The 20,040-nt window shown below is 39.8% G+C and overlaps 1 protein-coding gene across 1 annotated transcript in view; it reads left to right on the top strand.

Moving 5' to 3' along the window:
* The window catches only part of CASK (calcium/calmodulin-dependent serine protein kinase (MAGUK family)), a 95,212-nt gene extending 82,683 nt beyond the window's left edge, over window positions 1-12,529 (top strand). Inside the window, exons 20-22 of the mRNA XM_009699882.1 lie at window positions 3,383-3,585; window positions 5,819-5,902; window positions 12,070-12,529. Coding sequence (XP_009698184.1) covers window positions 3,383-3,585; window positions 5,819-5,902; window positions 12,070-12,246 — 464 coding nt within the window. The 3' untranslated portion in view covers window positions 12,247-12,529. The remainder of the gene's footprint in view (window positions 1-3,382; window positions 3,586-5,818; window positions 5,903-12,069) is intronic.
* The last annotated feature ends 7,511 nt before the right edge of the window (window positions 12,530-20,040 follow it).

The following is a 20,040-nucleotide window of genomic DNA, read 5'->3' as shown; positions in this document are numbered from 1 at the left end:
GCCGCTTACAAGTGTGTTGTTACAGAGCACACGGCCGTTTTCCCTTCCTGACAGTCTCTGTCAATACCATGGCAGGAACTGCGTATCCTACTGTATGATCTCTTGGAGATGCACCCTTTTTCCTCAGGCTAGGTATTCTGAAACAAGAGCATCCAGCAGTTCACTCTGTCCACTCTATTTCAGGCTGAGTTCAGAAACACCATACATGGCTCAGAAGTGACATTGATGACCATTATGCATTCATTTAATTTTCTTTATACCTTTTTAGTGCTTTACTTTAGAATTGCACTTAGGTGTTTTTCTACCTATAAGGATTTTGTTGTTGCTAAAAAGTATTATTTTGAAGAACTTATCTGTAAACCTATTTGAAAGGGGAAAAGGATTAGTTGGCTGCTGATTTAAGATCCCCAGGCTTGCTCGCTAAGGAGTTAGACAAAGACCGGTACCAGCAGAAGGGAAACAGAAAGACCCTTTTGAAAGTATGTGCCATTAGATCACCCCAGCAGCAATGTGAAACTGCACTGTTTGTCACACTGCCGTTTATATCTGGACACTAAAATCCTGGATTAGACACTTTAACAGTGCGGTGCCAGGAGTACGGGATGCACATCGTACCTATGTTATTCAATACAGACAGAACTATATGGGGGGAAGGGAGCAGTAACCCAGCAAATAAGCTCTTCAGTACAAAGAACTAAAACAAAGAGTAATAAATGTTTTACAGTATGCTTTTCACCCAGTCTCGCTCAAGTACTAACTGTATTGCTCTGGTAGAGGTAGAAGCTGAACTAGTTATTTATCTTGAAATAGCTGTTAAAATGGACTCACCTATACCGTGATGACGTGCCCTAGATTGCCTGCATTAGGTTCCTGCTTTGTGGAAGCACTGAAATTGCTTCACTGATGATATAAGAAGACTAGACTGCAAATTAGGATGAAATTCAGGTGCTTAAGCATCAGTGTGATGTTTGATGCCTGGTTTAGACATCACCTGACCTCCAGCCCCACTCCAGAAAAGCAATGGTCTCCCTTAACTCCTGTGTTATATCTGTACGGGTCTTTCAGATACAAGGCGTTTGGGGCATTTAAAATAGCACTTTATGCTGGTATTTAGAGACCCAAATTACTTCCTTATGTTAGTGATATATCACATACACTTTAAGTATTATGGGAACCTGATCTGTTTTTCAGCTGACTCTAGGTAATTGATTTTATTCTCTTCAACTCTCAGGGATGGATTTTACTGCATTTTCTGCATTGTTTTACGAAACTGTGGAAGGAGTAGGTAGATTTTGAGATAGACCTTAAGTTGGGTGTGGAGTTTTGGGGAATGCTTTGTGAAGAAATTATCTACCTACTGAAAACCTGATTGTAAAGGTCATGTCACACACAATGGTAGTTAACTAAAAGGATTAGTAGGCCATACGTCCCTTACCACATAGGTCTGCAGAAGCAATATATTCAAAAAGTACGTGATTGCTAAGTAGCTTTCATCTCTCTTGACCACAAGTAATCAGGCCCTCACCTACTTTTTAGACTTACACTTTCACATGCAGAAGAAGAAAACCTCATAAGAATTTAAGTACAAAAAAGAAAATACAAAAATGTTTTTACAAAAGAAGAGGATTTGGGGGAAATATGTAAGTTCAGTAGACCTAAGGAAGCAGTGAGTAGTATAGTGATATTATACGGTTTATATAATCCATTGTTCTTGAATTCCTTAAAATAATAACCATTATCTATAATATTTCTATAGAACTTTTCATCTCTGAAATATGCTAATTAAGCCTCAGAACGTTGCTAATTAAGCCTCAGAACAGTAATAGGTATGATTAAAAATAGAAGATGAGTTCAATTTTTGGATACCTTGTTTGAAATTATGATGGGTTTGTTGAAAGATACGAGATTAGATTGGGAAGAGATGGGGTGTTTCAGATATGTCACCAGCATAAAAATGATATTGGAAAAATATGAGAGTAAATCAGTTTGCAAGGGACTAGTAGAAGCAAGAGAAGCAAGTGGGTATCAGCGTGCCTATGAGGAAGAGAGGAGCAGATGTCCTACAGAATCACAGAATAGTTGAGATCCCTGCCTCTGGAAGTCATCTGGTCCAACCCTCCTGCTCAAGCAGGGTCACCTAGAGCCGGTTGCCCAAGACCATGTCATGATGACTTTTGAATATCTCCAAGGCTGGAGACTCCACCACCTCCCTGGACAACCTGTGCCAGTGCTCAGTCACCATCACAGTGAAAAAAGCATTTCCTTACATTCAGATGGAAGCTCCGGTGTTTCAGTGTGTGCTTGTTACCTCTTGTCCTGTCATTGAGCACCACTGAAAAGAGACTGGCTTCATCTTTACACCTTCACTTTAGACATTTGCACTCATTGGCGAGATCCTCCCTTTCTCCAGGCTGAATAGTCCCAGATCTCTCAGCCTTGCCTCCTAGGAGAGATGCTCCAGTCCCTTAGTGCCCCTTCACTGGACTCTCTCCAGTAGCTCCATGTCTCTCTTGTACTGGGGAGCCCAGAGCTGGACCCAGCACTCCAGGTATGGCCTCACCAGTGCTGAGTAGAGGGGAAGGATCACCTCCTGAAACCTGCTGCCAATACTTTGTCTAATACAGCCCAGGATACCTTTAGCCCTTCTTTGTTATAAGGACACATTGCTGGCTCATGTTCAACTTGGTGTCCACCAGGACCCCCACAGGGCCTTTTCTGGAGAGCTGCTTGCCAACTGGTCAGCCTCCATCATGTACTGGTGCATGGGGTTGTTCCTCCCCAGGTGAGGGCTTGGCACTTCCCGTTGTTGAACTTCATGAGGTTCCTGTCAGCCTGTGTCTCCAGGCTGTCGAGGTCCCTCTGGATGGCAGCACGACCCTTTGGTGTATCAGCCACCCCTCCCCGTTTTGTATCATTGGCATCTTCACTGAGGGTACACTCTGCCCCATCATCCAGATCATTAGTGAAGATGTTGAACAGGATTGGGCCCAGTACTGGCCCCTGGGGTAAAGTGGAGATGTTAATTGAATCGCTTGGAAACCATAAAAACTGTGAGATCTGGCCTTTCTTTGCTGTTGAAAGCAGCTGATAGAGTCTTACAGTCTTGACCAGATAAAGGTTATTTATGACCTTCTTCCTCTGTTACCTTTTCATTTTTACCTTTTCTACATCCCTTCATCTCCTGCTTTTCCCAACACACATCCCCCATATTCCTGCTTTTCCCAGCCCCTGTCATTCTGCCTACCTCGAGTTCATGCTTCGTTCTATATGTGATTTGACAGGTCATCATTCAGTGCATAACTATTGGTAAATGAAACAAAAAGCCATGTATAAGCTTAATACTGCTTTTGTACTAAAAATAGTTTGTATTTTGTATTTTCAGACACAACCCGACCTCCAAAGAAAGACGAAGAAAATGGGAAAAATTACTACTTTGTATCGCATGACCAAATGATGCAGGATATATCAAACAATGAATATTTGGAATATGGCAGCCATGAGGATGCAATGTATGGGACAAAACTGGAAACAATACGAAAGATCCATGAGCAGGGACTAATTGCAATACTTGATGTAGAACCTCAGGTAACTGATTAGAAGTATATGAAAATGGGACTCATCACAAATCCTTCGACATTTTATTTAGATATATTTATTTTCATTGATTGTACACTAGATAAGTAATGTGTACAGTAATGTGGAACACCAAAGTATCAATCTGTGAAGTAGAATTCTGGTAGTCATCTGGTTAGAAGAACATACAGCAGAAAAAAATTCATAGTTTAGCTCTGTATGCAACCACTATAGCTTGAAAATCTACTTACTGTGTAACTTTTTACTATATTAGCCTTATGTCCAGTGAAATGTATCAAAACAAGTGATTGTCATTGCCTGCCAGGAGTAATGTTTCGATATTTTCAAAAATTTCTCTTTGATGCTCTATTAGAGGGTAATCTTGTTCCTAACTGACTCTTGCCTCCATATCACTACTGAGCATGGTCAGAAACATTTGTGGTCAATCACCAATATCGATCCTGTTTGCACAATGGCCACATCAGTGCTGTTACTTTATAAACCCCTTTCTGTGTTGCAGTATTATACTTTTTGGAAGATGGCAGGAAGGGGAATGAGGCTCTCAAGAAACACTAATAGTTTGTTCATTCATTACATCAAATCTTCAGTGGAAAATTGTGATACGTTTCCTTTGAAACATCCATGTAGTCATGACTTTCAGTTCACATGGATGTGTTTCTGTGTTTTGTTAAGTGGAACAACATGAATATGGACAAACGTGATGTTTATATTATTCTAGCAGATTGAAGGAAATGGGAGGAAAGACAAATTAAAATTGTTACTAGTGTTATCTATTTAAATTTGCTGCCTTCTTTCTTCTTCGTGAATGGATTCGAGAAGTTCAAATTCTTTAAGAATTTCGTAACAGAAATAAGATACCTGACTAAATTATGTAGGACAGTTCACATAGTATGCCGGTGTGGTGCAGTTCTGAAAAATAAAATCCCACATTTAACAGTTTTCAGGGAGAGCAGCATTTACAGTTAGTTCAAATGTTGCAGCTGTTAAAAGCAAACTCTCTTGATAAACCTTTTCAACTTGCATTATCCAGAAGCATTACAATTCTCAGAAGCCATTTTAATCTTTGTTAGAATATATTTACATTGAATAACAGCCACCTTTGCTACACTGCCTCCAGCATGTGTCTAGCAAGCCTCTTCCTCAACCAGATTCCTCATGCAGCCATCTCCGCTCATTAAAGCCAGCCTGTTTGGGGACTTACTCCTAGTTCTCTTACACTCCTTGCCTGTTTTCCCTTGGGTACTCTTAGTTAGGTGAGTTTTCTGTGCTTTCACACATGGGGTTTATCCCTTGTTTAGAGGAGGTTGGCATAGATGATATATATAGGTGGGTTTCAAGCAGCAGAGATGAAAACCTCTTTAGCTTGGGAAAATGATGGATTGTGGGATTTTGTCTGCTTTTTTTTTAAAAAAAAAAAAAAAAAAAAAACTTTGGAGAATACAGGAAGTGGAAGGAGCAAAAAAAAGACTGACCTTTAGTAGTCTTGCTTTATCTTGCCCACCCCTTTGAGTTCAGCTGAGGTATGTTTACTTGCTGTCCTGCGCTTCAGTCTAGCTGGGATCTGTACTGAAGATTCACATACGGCAGCTCTATGTGTCACCCAGTAAATTATGACTAAGTCAACTTTTTGATGAGAACTCTTTTCTTTGGCATAGCTTTGGTTCAGGGGATTGGTGCTGCATTTACTGCATTAGTGCTCACTTTTTAAAAACTTCAATACGGTTGCTTTTTAAAAACTTCGAACCTCTCACATCACACTTTCATTTGTTTCAGAAAATACTAATAAAAGAGTGTTGGTAGGTAGAAAAAGTCAGACATAAAAATTATATTCCAATCTATTTATTATAAAATACAGTTGTCTCTGCTCCCTATTTGTGGCATAACTTAATTTTTTTACCTGGTGTGAATCATACCGTTTAAATGCAAACAGAATTCTGCACTCTTTGAGACTGTATGGGAAGAGCTCTCTGAAAATGCTGAAGTTTTTGTTGTCTTGAAAACTCACTTTAATTAAGGATAAATATACAGTCTGACCACCAAAAATGTAAAATAATGCAAAAAGTTAAGTGTGTGTATTGCTAAGATCTTGACTCCAGATCAGTTAAAAACAAATACCAGTGCCGATAAATCATGATTTTATGTCTTTTGCTTGTGTGACTAAACTTATTTCACATTGATTGTAAGGGGATTCTTCTAAAGTATCTGGTGTTTTTTTTTCACCCAGGCATTGAAGGTCCTGAGAACTGCAGAGTTTGCTCCTTTTGTTGTTTTTATTGCTGCACCTACGATTACCCCAGGCATTAATGAGGTACGGCATGTTGCAATCTAATGTCCTATCAGAGAGAATTAAGGATGAGATTCAAATATGCGGATAAGACTCTTTAATTGTTTCCTTGTCTGTAAATGGAGAAGCAGAAAGACAGTCGTATGGCAGCATTACTGTTGATTGAGATGTATTTATTGTTTATTAACTGATTTTTCTAATTCAAAGTATGAACTTCAAGTTGAAGGATCCATGTGATGTATTCTAAAAATACATGTTCTTTTATTCCATTCCCTGCCCTAGCTCTAAGATCCATTTCCAAATCCTTGACAAATCACTAGCACAAATTGCTCAGTTCTGAGTTGCAATGCTAGCACTAGGTTACAGCTAGCCTGAACTGAAGAAATGAGTGTGTATGACTGGGCTGTCATCCCACCTTTATCTTTTAGTATTTTTTCTATACAGCAAATTTATGTCAGAAATAGGCTTATTAATTTTGAAAACTGTTCTCTAAGAATTGGAAGCTTTGATCAAAGGGATAATTGCTTGTGGAATAATGTTAAGTATTCATGGAGGTCCACCTCCTGAATTTCCTACTTAGTTTTGACAGAGTATCCACTCTGCAGATTGCTACTGATTTCAAAGATGATATCAAGCAATTCTGGATTTAGGTCACAACAGGGCAAGTGGTATTTCTACAAACACTTTATCTGCTCAGCTTGCATTAAACCAAGATATTAAGGTATTTAATCAACTGAATTTGACCACGAATCTGTTCCAAATCTCCTAGATGTCTCCTTGATTGTGCAAAAATAAAATCAGAATCCCTGTCTCTACAGCCTGTTCCTACAGAAATGTAATTACGGTATCATAAGTATGAAACTATGGCATCACTGCAGAGGCTTGCAGGAAAATAAGGAACAGGACAAACATATTTAAATGCAAATACCTGGTATGATTATTAACATAGCAAGTGGACAGTGAAAAAGATTGGCCTCGAGCCTTCTGGGCCATCTATTGCCAGTCTGCACTGACCACGGCACTTACCAGATCCTTTAGTGAGCTACTTTAGCTCTAAATTGGAGTTTTATCAGTTTTCAAGCAACTCACAAAGGCTCTGCCAAGCACCAATGCCAGGACAAGCAGTGAAAGCACATAGCCAGGAGGAGAGATGGGAGGGGGAAGAAGGATCTTTTAACTTTCACAGCAGTAAATTCTGTCATTTCATTGTGTCTTATGGACCCACACCCCAAGCGGTAAAAATGTCAGGAGTGTACGGACAAAGATCTCTCAGAGCATCACAGTTTGCAGTGTTGACGAAGTGACAGTTTGTCTAACTGCCGGTGTTGGCATATGCTGTAAATCAGTACGATCTTGAGAAAAATACTAAAATTCTGTGTTCTACACTGAATTTGCCTTTGTGCAAGCAAATGGCATGGCATCACTGAAGAAATGGTTAGAATCGTTCTTATGACGTGTCAGGCAAGCATTGTGCGTACAGCAGCGCTCAGGCAGCCAGGTACCCTGGGGGATTATGTGATTGCCTGGGTTTGTTGCCTCCATACCTGTGGCTCAAATAGTCTTCCTTGGCCTCACTTGCGGGTACCAGCGGTACTTAACTTCCAGCTGTAGGGTATAATAGAGAGACATTTGGGACAGTTCGTATGAGGGAGAAAATACGTTCCGTGGTACACTGGGAAGATGACAGAAATGTACCTTTTATAGTAGCGGTGGGAAAATATTTGTTCATGCCAAAGAAATATTAGTAGAAGTATTATGTTCTAAGTAGTTGCATTCAGGCTGTAAGACCGTGTCTTTATTTTAAGCTCCTGTGACTAAAGTGTATGTGCACACAGGGTTTCGCTCAGGCACATGAATTGCTGAACTGAGGCCACACTTATAAAGCATGCTAATTTATGAATGAATTAAACTCAGGGAAAGGGAGGGGCAGGAAAACAGTAATAGCAACAGACCTTACCCGAATGCAGGATCCTGTTTTCCAAGGTTTACTGGGCTGGATGAAGGGAGATACGCCAGCTGTGTCTGTGTGTTAGCAGCCTGCAAGGCAGCAAACAAGGGTGCAGAGTCTGTGTTTCATATTTCCCGTTCACGCTTCCCTTTTGAAAGGTTCGCAATGAGTATCCCTTTCTGTTTACCCCCTTATCCTGCTTTGTTTATTTTATTTATGCTTTTTGAGAACACTTCCGTAAATGACTATCCTTTTTTCCCCTCCTTTTGTTTTCTTAAATTTCATCTTTGCTTTTCTTTTCATTTTCCTGCACTCGTATTATTCGTACATAGCTGCCAAAATGGTGCAGAAAATTGCCTGTAAGTACCAGCTAGGGACTGACAAGGTAGTCCTGGTTATTTCAGTAGTTTTAGAATGTAGATATGCTTGTTCCCATTCAACTTACTTTTGTCATTGGAATAAAAATTTAATGTAATAATGACTTCAGATATCTGCGCTAAAATTGTCTCCTAGTAAAAAGAAACTAGAGAGTAAAATTTCTACTCTTACAGCTGAACATCTGAATTTTGTGGTAAAATCAGTGCCTGATCTTAAAAGTATCTCTCTTGAGACACTTTAGCCTATCATAGACCACACAAAATATCTCAATAATCAAGGACCACACAGCAAGAGCTAGAAGACAACATATTATGCTTTCCAACTGAATATAGCAGTGCACCATGAGCAATTCTGCAAAGCACAAAACCAATTTAAATCATGTATGTAATCTCCCAGAGTGTACCCACCTGTCTAATCGCAAAGGAAACTGAAATCAGATTATTGCTGTGCTAGAGCAGAGAGACGAGAGAGCATATCAGGAAAGCCTGGAGTTGTTCCTCTTTCCTCCAGCTGTTTTCTACCTCGCATTGCACAGACAGCAGCGAAGAGGAGTCGACAGGCTCCACTTTTTTGGTCTAAATCTTTGTTGAGCCATGTGTAAATCTTTATTGAGCCAAGTTCTTCTGAATTTTAGCTATGCTTCCTCCCTTCCTACAGCCAAAGAATAAAATGAAAATTTCTTAAGAAGTTGCCAGTCCATCAGCTGTTTAAATTGAGGAGAATGATCTTTGAGGTCTCTTCCAACCATAACGATTCTACGATTCTATGTTGGAGCAAAACTGGCAAAAGCCTGATGGTGTGTTTGTACATTGTTCACAGCCTTGGAAGGGAATATTAGTAATTTGTTAGGCTGTGCTTTGACTGTCACAAGCGGCAGCTATTGTCCTGTGTCCTATTTAGGCATTGGAATGGGCTCCCCAGGGAGGTGGTGGAGTCACCATCCCTGGAGGTGTTCAAAAAACATTTAGATTGGGCGCTTCGAGACATGGTTTAGTGGGCATGGTGGCATCGGATATACGGTTGGACTTGATGATCTTTGAGGTCTCTTCCAACCATAATGATTCTATGGTTCTATGTACTTTAAGGCCAAAAAACCCAGCCCTCAGAGGCTAAAGATACCACTGGTGGCCATTATGCACATGGGAGAGATGTTCTGCTCCCAAATGTGACATTACTGAAGTTGTGGCCGTTCATTTCTCTGTCTACAGCTAGCTGAACATTTTGATAAATATCTTTTTTTTTGACACTATTGAGAGGACAACTGCTGGAGAATATTCTTCTTGGAGAATGATCTGGGATGTTCACTATTCAAAATTTGGTTAAGAAATTTTAGAGAAATCGAGAGGAACTTACTACAGCAAAAACTTTGAGGAAGTATTTGCTTCAAAGATGAATTTTGGCATTTAAGACTTACAGACACTGAGGAAACACTTAGCCAAGTCTGCCGTGTTTTGAATGTACAAATAGATACTCTATCACAAAAACAGGTGAAATTTGGTCCCAGAATAAAACAAAAATCAAGAACTGTAATCTCTTTTCTCTTTGCAGAACTTGAGAAAGTTTGAACCTAGGCTTCAGTGGCCTATCCCAAACTTATTACTGCCCCTAAAAGTATATGAAAGAAGTAATGTTTTACATTTCCAACAGACTGGGAAATATAGATACTCCAAAATACAGCCTGCTTTGATCCCAGTAAAGTTGGATCTAGGAGAAACTAAGTCAGAAAAATATTAAAATTTAATGAGTTTTCAAAACTCTTTGTTTTGTGACATCTATATGTGCAAGGTAAATATTAGTATTCATTCTTCTCTACCAGTTGTTTTTTTGAAGGTGCAATAGCTGTAAGTTTTTCACATTTTTATTGTCAGTCACAGTAAGATAGATGCTTTAGAGAGAAAAGTTCATTTTCATATTTGTAGGTAAAGATGATACTGATGGGAAATCTGAATAGCAGTTAAAAAGCTACATAGGACTTAACAGTTCTAAGGCTTCATGGGGTTTTTTCAGGTACTGTTAGCCTTGTGCCGTGAGATTAAAACTCTTAAAAAAAGGTGCAATATGATTTTCCTAAGACTGGCTTCAAATATAAAATTAATCTTAGCTAGATATATTTAAAGCACTGAAAATACTCTGCTTGACAAGTATGATTTTTTTTTTTTTTTAGCTTTGTAGGTTAATTTAAGCAGAAAAGTTCACATCCCCTGCTGATATTAATTGATGTCTCTTTTGGAATCTATGAGAAGTTGGCAGTTTACCTAACTAGGTTTTGGCTTAAAGACATTGGGCCATATGAAATCTTCCACAAAAATATTTAATATTAGTATTGATCCATATTGTCCTATTTGTTAATAGCATAAATTGAATTTGCACGCACTGGTATTTTCTATGGAAGTTCCAGGCATCGCTGGTGATGCATAATGGTCCATACAAGGAGCATCCCTTGTACAGAAGCGCATGTGAGGAGTATTCATCTGACTTTGAAGGAACTTTGCAGTGATTATCCAGTGAAGGCAACGTCCCCCCTTCATTTGAGGCTGGAGCTTCAGGAGAGAAGCAGAACTGTAACTTTGGTACAGAACTTCTCCTCCAGAAGTGGCTGGTTTCGTAGCTACGGGGAAGGAGAACTGTCTCAGCACAGGTGGTTCCCTTCAGAGGACCTGAAAGCCGCTGTTCCACAGCTACTTGTCACCGTAATGACAAATACTTGGGAAATTTAAACAGAAAAAAGGAGAGGGGGGAGTCTCTTCTTAGCTGGATAAAATTCTGCTCCCAGAATAATTTCTTGCGAAAACAGCTATAGGCACTGTGTCTGTACTTCCTACAGCCTAAAACTCTGTTATAATAAAGTGTATCCCAGTTGATTGATCAAGTAGGGTGACCCTATAGATCCTGCAGAGCAGCAGGAGTCTATACTGTTCATATGGAATTTTACCCCATATCCACCCCAAACCTGTGGGGCGGGAAACACTTGATTACTTTCCTGTGGCTATTTCAAGGTTTATGAAAGCAGCGATTTTTTTTTTTTTTTTAATGTTAATTTCTAAGGGAATTTGCAGGAAGAGAATTTAAACTTAGGGTTGGTGCCAAGCCCTAGGAAGAAACCTTTTGCAGTCCCGCTCTCTCAGGCAGGCAGAGCTCCCTCACAGAGCCCATTGGTGTAGCGTTGCCGGCTGCGCAGAGCCCGGTAGCAGACCCCCAAAGTAGGACACGCGCGTTTCGGTGAGGACACGGACACAAGGCCATGGAGAGCACCGGCCTCCTGTCCCTGGCCCTTCTTGAGCGCAGGTTGTGTGGTTCGTCTTCAGGAGCTCGGACTAAGAGGTGCTCTGAAATAGGAACCGCAGAGTAATGCGGAGCAAGAACTTCCGTATCGGTAAATCGTTGTTAAAGGAAGTAGACCCAGAAGACTGATGTTGAACAGAAAACATTACCAAAACCGGGAACAGCTGATACCTGACAATATACCCTCTCCTGTTTCTCGTGTTCTTACCTGGACATAGACCCAGTTAGCTCATCTTTGTGCCCTTTATACCTTTTATTCGTATCTGGTCTCCATCGCTCGTGTCTGTGCTGCTTTTCTAAGCTTCCATCCTCTCCCTCGCTTTTTTAACGCTAGACTTGTGTTTTGCTTCAAGTAATGTCAATAGCCAAGTGCAGCTTGAATGTCAGCTTCAAGAGAGAAATTGTGCCATTTCTTCCATGTGATTTCCGTAGATTTAGATGGGGGATCTAAACCACCCAGGCCTCCCTAAGGCTTTTTTTGCCCCTTTCCTACTCTGTACGCAACAGTTAGAAAGCTGTCGTAGAAGAGTACGAAAGGATCCAACTTCTCTCTCTTCCCTTTTCTTTTCTGACCGCCGAACAGGATGAATCTCTTCAGCGCCTGCAGAAGGAGTCTGAAATCTTACAGAGAACATATGCACACTACTTTGACCTAACAATTATCAACAATGAAATCGATGAAACTATCAGGCACCTGGAGGAAGCCATCGAGCTGGTGTGTACAGCCTCCCAGTGGGTCCCGGTCTCCTGGGTCTACTAGACCGATCACAAGAAAATTGGGAAAAAAAAAACAAAAAAAACAAAAAAATCTGTCATTACTGGGAACCACCTCATACATGGAAAACCTCTTCGTTATTGACCTCGTGTCAATAGGTCTTGGCCCCTAGAGACTACCTAGATGTAGTGTGACCTAAAAATATAATTATTGTCATGTCCGAATAGATAGGAGGAGGGGGGAAAAAAAAATTTAAACACTAATTTAAAGAGACAGTATCTTTTTTTTAATCATTTCTCCTAAACTTTAATAAAATGTATCTTTAAATATATGTATTATTCAGTCCTTTGGAATGTTATATTTTTGGAAATCATAGCTTTTTATTTCAAGGGCCCCTAAAAACTGCACAAAATAGATGCTGCTTTCTATAATCTATTTTAATAGTAATAATAATATGATTCTGTTACCTTAACTTGGGGGTGGAACACTACATTCTTTTTAGAGTCTGATTTTATGGATTGGAATACTTTGCTTTCCTTTATTTATTTGAAGTAATTAGTCTAGTGGTTACGAAACAAATTCATAAATTTTAAAGGCCTTTTCTTGCTCTTTTTTTTTTTTTTCCTAGGATAGTATTTTTAAGTACTTTTGTGTAACATCCAGATAATGTGATACTGTCTCTTTGAAGAACTCTGTAAAACTTCTAGAAATTTGAAATTGGGTCTTGACTCTTAATGCATGTGGACAGTCGCAAGCGTTCATGCCGTTGGTGTATCTGTGTTGATAAAACCTGTAATCTACAGCAAAGTACATTCCGTTCATGGGAACACGTACCCAAGGGAATAAAGTACAATATTATTCTGACTAAGTTGTAAACCTATGCACATCCCTTGCATTTTGGGCAACTTTATAAAAAAAAGAAAAACTGATTTTTATTAATAATAATCATGTAGTGAAATGTGTTTGTAATTTTGTCTCAATTTAATTTGTTGTAAGGTGGGAGGGGGCAATTACTGGTTTCACCATTTCAGATCTGTGTTGTCTGAGAGTATTAACGTTTTAATTAAGTTTAAGCAAAGAAATGCTGATTTTTAATATGTATGTAATTGTTTAAAAATGCACACATTTTAAAAGAAAATACTGTGCAATGAAGAAACCAGTTTAGGCATTGCGATAAACTGACTATTCCAAAAGACTCATCTACAACAGCCCTGTAAATTCCTTTAAAAATGGTAATTGACTCTACAGTCTGACCAATTTTTTTTATTTTAAATATACTTCCTTTTATGTGTTCAACAATTAAATGCTTTTGGGTCCTTCATTTCATCACAGGGAGTTTCAAGAAGAAATCAGTGACTTGAGCAGTGAGGAAAGGTTTTCCTAAAGTCTGTTAAGGGAAGACCCTCGTAGGGCCACAGCCCGCAGGCTGTTCCAGGGGCTCTGCTCCGACTGTACGGGCACGAGTTCAACTAATTTAGAATTAGAGCAGACACAAGTAAAAAAATTTAACCGTGTGCTGTCACCTGATGTTTTGTTTCCCTTCTTCATGCTCTGACTGACCCAGATGGTTTGCATTTTTTTTCTGAAAATGGTTAACAGAAGCAAGCATTGCCACCTCTTCTTAGGTGTCAGAAATACGATGTTCCTTAAAATGATTTATCTTCATAGCTTGGTTGGCCGTGCTGTTGTATAGTATGAAGTTTAGTGTTTATATTAAAATGATACGGTGTTCTCAAGGATTTATCCTCAAAGTTGAACTATCGGCTGTAAGCGGTCTGTGGGCTTTTCCAGTTGTTTTGGGACCACTGCACGTGTAATCAGAAAAGGTTGTCATGGTTGAACCTTTATCGTAGGGGTAATGATCATAAAGTGCATAGGTTGCTAATTTTCTCCTGTCTACTCCTACTGCAGGTCGGGTGGTCATATCTCTATTCCCGTAAAATCCTTAGGTGAAATCTTGGTCCCACTCAGCATCCCGTCCAGCCGGGTCAGGCCTATTCCCGTAAAATCCTTAGGTGAAATCTCGGTCCCGCTCAGCATCCCGTCCAGCCGGGTCAGGAAAGGTGGTTGTTTTGTGCAGCATTGACAGCACAGCTTGCAGCCCGCGGTGCAGGAGAGGACTTGTTCTGTCGCTTCATCCCACGATGCTGAACAGCTGGAATCACAGTTCTGTGACTGCATCCCAAAACAAGTACTGGAACCGAGTCCCTTGAGCTTGTAGTTTGTGGGGTGCTAAAAACTTAACCGATGAGAAACTATCGCATAAGCAAGGCAGCTAGTAAGAGGGAACCTATTGGAGTAACAGTAGCGGCTCCTCTGTTCTGAATTTAGCCCCTGTAGAAGGGGATAGGTGCAAACTGTGAACTATTTAGTGAGCAAGAGGTAATTTTTCAAGTAGTCGTACCGTGACATTTTAGTCCTGGGTGAACCTTAGCAGGCGTTCCCATAGATCAGTATTACACCTTAGCTGAGCTCATCGAAGTGACAGGTTCATTCACTCTCGAAACTACCTCTTTTCCCAGTAAAGCACAAAGATGGGAAGACCTACTGAAAATCCAGCAGTGGAGTGTTTCTGATGTTAGAAATACAAACTTCTTCTCTGGTAAGCATTGGTGTCTGACTTCAGTGACACATCCTTCATCTCAAATGTTTATGACATTAAACAGGTAAAGTAATTTTGATAATTCGGGTCTAGTCTACCATAAATGTTTTGATTACACACTTTTCACTCTGTTAATGTGAATTTCTTGGAGTTTCTGTGTATCCAGCCTGTAAGGAAAGAAAACTCATAGGGCCCAGGAGGGTGCTTCTGCCTTATGTAGATGACAATAAGTAGTGATTTAATGTAACTAGTAACGCTTTTCTTCTCTTAAGGGGAGCTACCCTTCAGTTATTATTAGACAGTAGAAAGACTAACTTGGACAGCTTTGTTTCTTTTATTCTCACTGTATAGCCTTTTATCAAGAGACAAAAACTGTAAAGCACATCAGCTAGCATAATGTCCTGCCTCCTCTTCATCACGGACTGTTTTCCTTGTAGGAACCTTCAGTAGCAAAAGATTAACTTGAAACCCCCTTAGGCTTTAGGTACAGCCCAGTGAGCTCCATGAACTGGTTTCAGGACAGTCCCAGGAAGCTCCGAGCAAGCCCAGGACCCCTCAGTCCACGCCAGATCCACGCCTCCCCTGCCTCCTGCCCTGCCCAAACCCTTCTGATGCATCTCCGTTATTTGTGTGGTACGTAGAGGGCAAAAGGCTGCCATAAATTCGGAGGGAAGCTTCACTTGCGTAAGGCAGACTCGTGCAGGTGCAGAGCTAATGTTAGGATTTTTTTTTTAAGTTTTTTTCAATCTCCAACTGGAGAAGGGTCCTCGTGGTACTGTAAATATCACTGCATAATTTAGAGGACCTCTTGGACTTCTCTAAATTTATGCTGAATGTGACCTCAGAAGCAGCCCTGGGATTGGGAAGAAACAAATATTTCTGTTTGCCCCTTTTATACTTTATTTTTGTACAGGGGCTCATAGATTTGTAAAGAAAACTTGATCTTATCAGTATGCTGCCTCTCAGTCTGACTGATGCCTGTGATTACAAGGTGTTAAGTTGGTCCAGTAAATGTTCATTAACCTCTGCTTCCATTTACTTAATAAAAGTACACTAGGTTATTCAGCGTCTGAGTGGTAAGATTATTGCATGGAAACGGTAACCTAGTTTAGGCAATCCGGGCCACTGTCACGCAACCCACAGCATGCGACTATATAAAACCAGAGGGACATTTTTAATCTCATGGCCAAAACTGAATTCTTCCATATGTTTTAGCATTGTTTTTCTTTTTATTTGATGTGGATCAAGAAAGATGCTGTGCCACTAGCCTCTAAGTGAAAATATCGCTACCTACTTCAGAAACGTCATTAGCACAGTTACTCGGGTGATTTTGAAAGGACAACATAGAAGATGAGATGTTACAGCCTGAGCAGCATCGAACTGGAGAGTACACTTCCAGAACTGGATACTAGAGCCATTAGGAAATGGTAATGCACAGACTAACTTCAGTATTTATTCCATTTTTATTCTTTTCACTAAGGAAATTATTTCAGAGTGCTACTATTTAAACAAATACTTGGAAATGCTGCCAAAACTCACATTGTTTTTTGCAAATCTAGCTTGAAATATTAGATGCAAACGGTTCTGGTCCCATTCTCTTCCATGGCAATTAGTTAACAACATCTTTAATGATGGCAGTTAGAACTCAATTTCAGGCTTTAAAATACTTGGTAGAAGAGGATTGGTGAAAACTACAGGAAAAAGTGTATTTCTGGACTGACTTGAGTAAGAGTCGTCTGGTTTTATGAGCTAAATTGACAGAGTATAAGCTAAAGCAGACACAGGCCTGCTTTCTTTATGTAAAGTATATTCCTTCTCTTCTTCTTCCTCTCTCACACTAGTTTCTTCACTCCTTTTAATGAGCTAAGAGATACCCGTAACTATTATCAAGGAGACTGCTGTACATTATGTCAAATAGTCGCATATAAATTAAAATATCCGCACAACAGGAAACGTATCCTGGACAGGCAAGGCAGAAGGAACTTCTCCGGAATGATGGTGCCTTGTGTGCGTACCATGCGGATGAGTTAGAGGATACCGGCTTTGTATTTTTTTGTGTGTAGCATTAGCAAAAATACACTCTCCTCTAACACACAAGCCAGTTCCAACACTTAAATATTTACCGTGGGTTTTTTTCACTCGCTGATACACACAGTGCACCTACAGTAATTTTTACTTTCTTCCCCTTAAGTGATTTTTTAGCAGCCTTCTGCTCCGGTCCTCTGAAAACTGGACTGAAGCAAGTACAGAAGCTTTTTGACTTCTTATGATTCAGCCTCAGAGTTAAAGGCTTTTAAAGCCTCTTTCCCAGACGTGTACATTACATAAATAGTTAATTCTTACCTCAGAAATATGTTTTCCATAGCTGTAATCTCAGTTAAGATTTTAGACAGCTAGAAAGTTGACCACTTTTGATGTAGTCTTAACTTTTCTAAGAAAAAATAAAGGCGGGGGGGTGTATACGCATGTCCATGCATCCTGCTGTCTCTCTTCTTAGCAACCCCCAGGGGAAGATCAGTAACAGGCAAATTAAATCTGGCCACATCTCCACCGAAAGTTCTTACGATTAATATGTAACTTGAGATTGGTTTTGTGTTGTGGAAGATAACTGAACACATGCCATGCTGCATCCGTGAAAGAGTTCATGTTCAGTATTAGCAAAGTAATCGCAAATTTTCCCTTATCAGTAGCCATAGCTAATTTTTCTATCTGCTTAAAGGAAACACCCAAGGGGAAAGGAGGAATTTGATTGCTTCTAAGTGTAATTCATCTTGAAGCTGAAACACGAGTCTATTTTTCTCCATTGCCAGCCATCCAGATGGAGCCTTCGCCTTCAGTGTTTTTCACAAAATGGTCGTGGTGGTGGGGCAAGTCCTGAAAATAACGTGGGGGTTGTGCTGAATGTCACAGTTAACAAACCAGGGAATATATCAAAAGCATGACCAGGCTTTTAAAAGAGAGATGCAGCAGGCAGAGTAGGGAGAACTCCACGGCGTCAACCCCTGCCCAGGTCTGCTATGGGGCTAATTCACAGAATGTGTGAACAGAAATTTAAATAGATGCGAAATAGCAGAATTGTCTTATACTTGGGTCCATCTTTGTGTGACTGGCGGGAGGGGAAGCGGGTGGCATCGCACTCGGAAACTTGATTTTAAGGTGCGTTTTCCTAGCAGCTGGCAAACGTGTCTAATCCCTCTGTATTCCTTAGTATCCTTGTTACAAAAGGTCTTTGAAGATTCATCTCCATATTAACCAGAGGGAGATGGGGAGGAGGGAGAGATCGATTAATAGTTTTGTAGAATATTTTATCTTAATCAACAGTAAATATTACACGTTACAACAATGTTACGGGACTTAATATTGAATGCTGAAGAATCCATCCTGAGCTTACACAGAGATTAAGTTTTTTAAACTCAGTCCTTTTTCACTAAATACAACAATTTAGATGTCTAAGCATCTCCTTACTCCGCCTTAGAGCCATTTCTGTTTACTAGGATTGATATAACAGCTCTGTGTCAAAACAGTAACCCAATAAAGATTATTATTTAATAAATCAGTAAAAGTTTATGATGTTACACAGTCAGTGAAAGAAGATAAATTCCACAGGGTTATTTTCTGTTTGTTATGAAAACTTTCAATTTTATTTTTTTTCTCATTTAACATTAGGGAAAAAATACATACAAATAAACTCTGTAATGCATAAAAAGCAGATTTGTCTCAAAAACTCATGAGTTAGCTAATCGTGATGACTCTCCCAAAGTAAAATATTCTGGTTTTTTTACTTATCAAAATAAGCATTTCAGTAAAGCCTTTGGGGTGTTTCCCAGTCATTAGGAAAGGAAGAGGAGAGAGGTCCTGCTCCCAGGAAAATACCTTGTTGATTTTAGCAGCTTGAGCAGCTGTCGCTACCCGGGGTCTGCCTCGGAAGGGGTTTTGATGCCGGCAGTTTGAGGGTTCTGCTCTGCCAAAGTTGTCTTGTTACAATTTGTGATTTTAAATCAGCAAGACTTCAGGTAGAAAAAAAAAAAAGCTTTGTCTTTCTCGTGTGTATGTGTTGCTGAGCTCAATGGTTTCCTTCTGGTTGTAATTTGGAGTACTCCTTCCGTGTGATATTAGTCCATTGAAGGCAATGGAAAGACTCCCAATAATTCCAAGAAACTTTGACTTTCAGTCCAACCATGTATTTTCATTAATGTATTTTTAACATATTTATCTGTTTTGATCATTAATTACCTTAAAAGCAGGAGACCACTGAAGGTGTTGGTATCTGCGTACTCCTGCCCTCTGTCCCAGCTGTTGGGTTGCTTTGCGGGCTCTGGTGCTGTGCAGGGTTCGCATCCTGAACCTCGCACTAGGAGGGACCTTTTGGGATCCACACGGCGATGGGATCCTCCTCGTCGCTCGCCAGGAAGGCTTCGTTGTGCCAAGGAAGACACTTACAGAGCTTAATATTCAGGACCTCGCAGTCTGTGGGATGTAGGTAACTTGGTAATTGTTGCTTGTAGCGATTTGTGGTTTATTCCCATTTTGAGGGTTTGGGGCATTGTTTTTTAAACTGTCTTGTCTTGTCCAGTGTGACACCAGTCCCTGCAGTCCCTGCATCTGCCTCCTGCCTGGTTTGTCACTGTTTTCCCAACTGTTTCTGACACACACTTTGTCCCATTTTACTGATTTATTGAAAAAATTGCCCTCTCAAAAAGGTCGGTTCCAAATATGATGTACTTGTAGGCTACATGGTGGTTTTTATTGGTTACCATAAATGCCGAACTGTTGAAACTTTACATTTAGATCTTGAGTCTAAGTAAGTCCAAAGTTTTAAATATTTAAGTCTTGTTTTTAAAGCTTGGGAGCCTCTTACTGGACTGTAGCATAAAAACATGTGAAGTCGCATACAAATTATGGTTTTATTGCTATAAGACTTTACAAATTTAACGTAACCCAACATGATTTTGGAAACATATCCAGCCCAAAGTATTTGCTGTGTTGATGGTTAGTAGCCCATTCCAATAGCATTCATTTTTCAAAGGCCAGCCTAGGAGGTCCACATCCCCTTTTCTAAGCATCGTTCTCAGCTTCAGGTTGCTCCAGCTGTAGCGTCACCACTAACATAACGTAACTTAATTTTCTATTATAATTTTTATCATAAAAACATGGTTTATGTTAACTTTATGGTTCTAAAATAATTTATAGTTTATATTGAATTTTATAATAAAATTTTATTAGAATTATAGTGTTAT

This window comes from Cariama cristata, unplaced genomic scaffold (genome assembly GCF_000690535.1).
Source record: "Cariama cristata isolate BGI_N322 unplaced genomic scaffold, ASM69053v1 scaffold3405, whole genome shotgun sequence".
NCBI classification, from domain to species: Eukaryota; Metazoa; Chordata; class Aves; order Cariamiformes; family Cariamidae; genus Cariama; species Cariama cristata.
The sequence above is the reverse complement of the archived record's forward strand: the minus strand, read 5'-3'. Positions and strand labels throughout refer to the sequence as shown.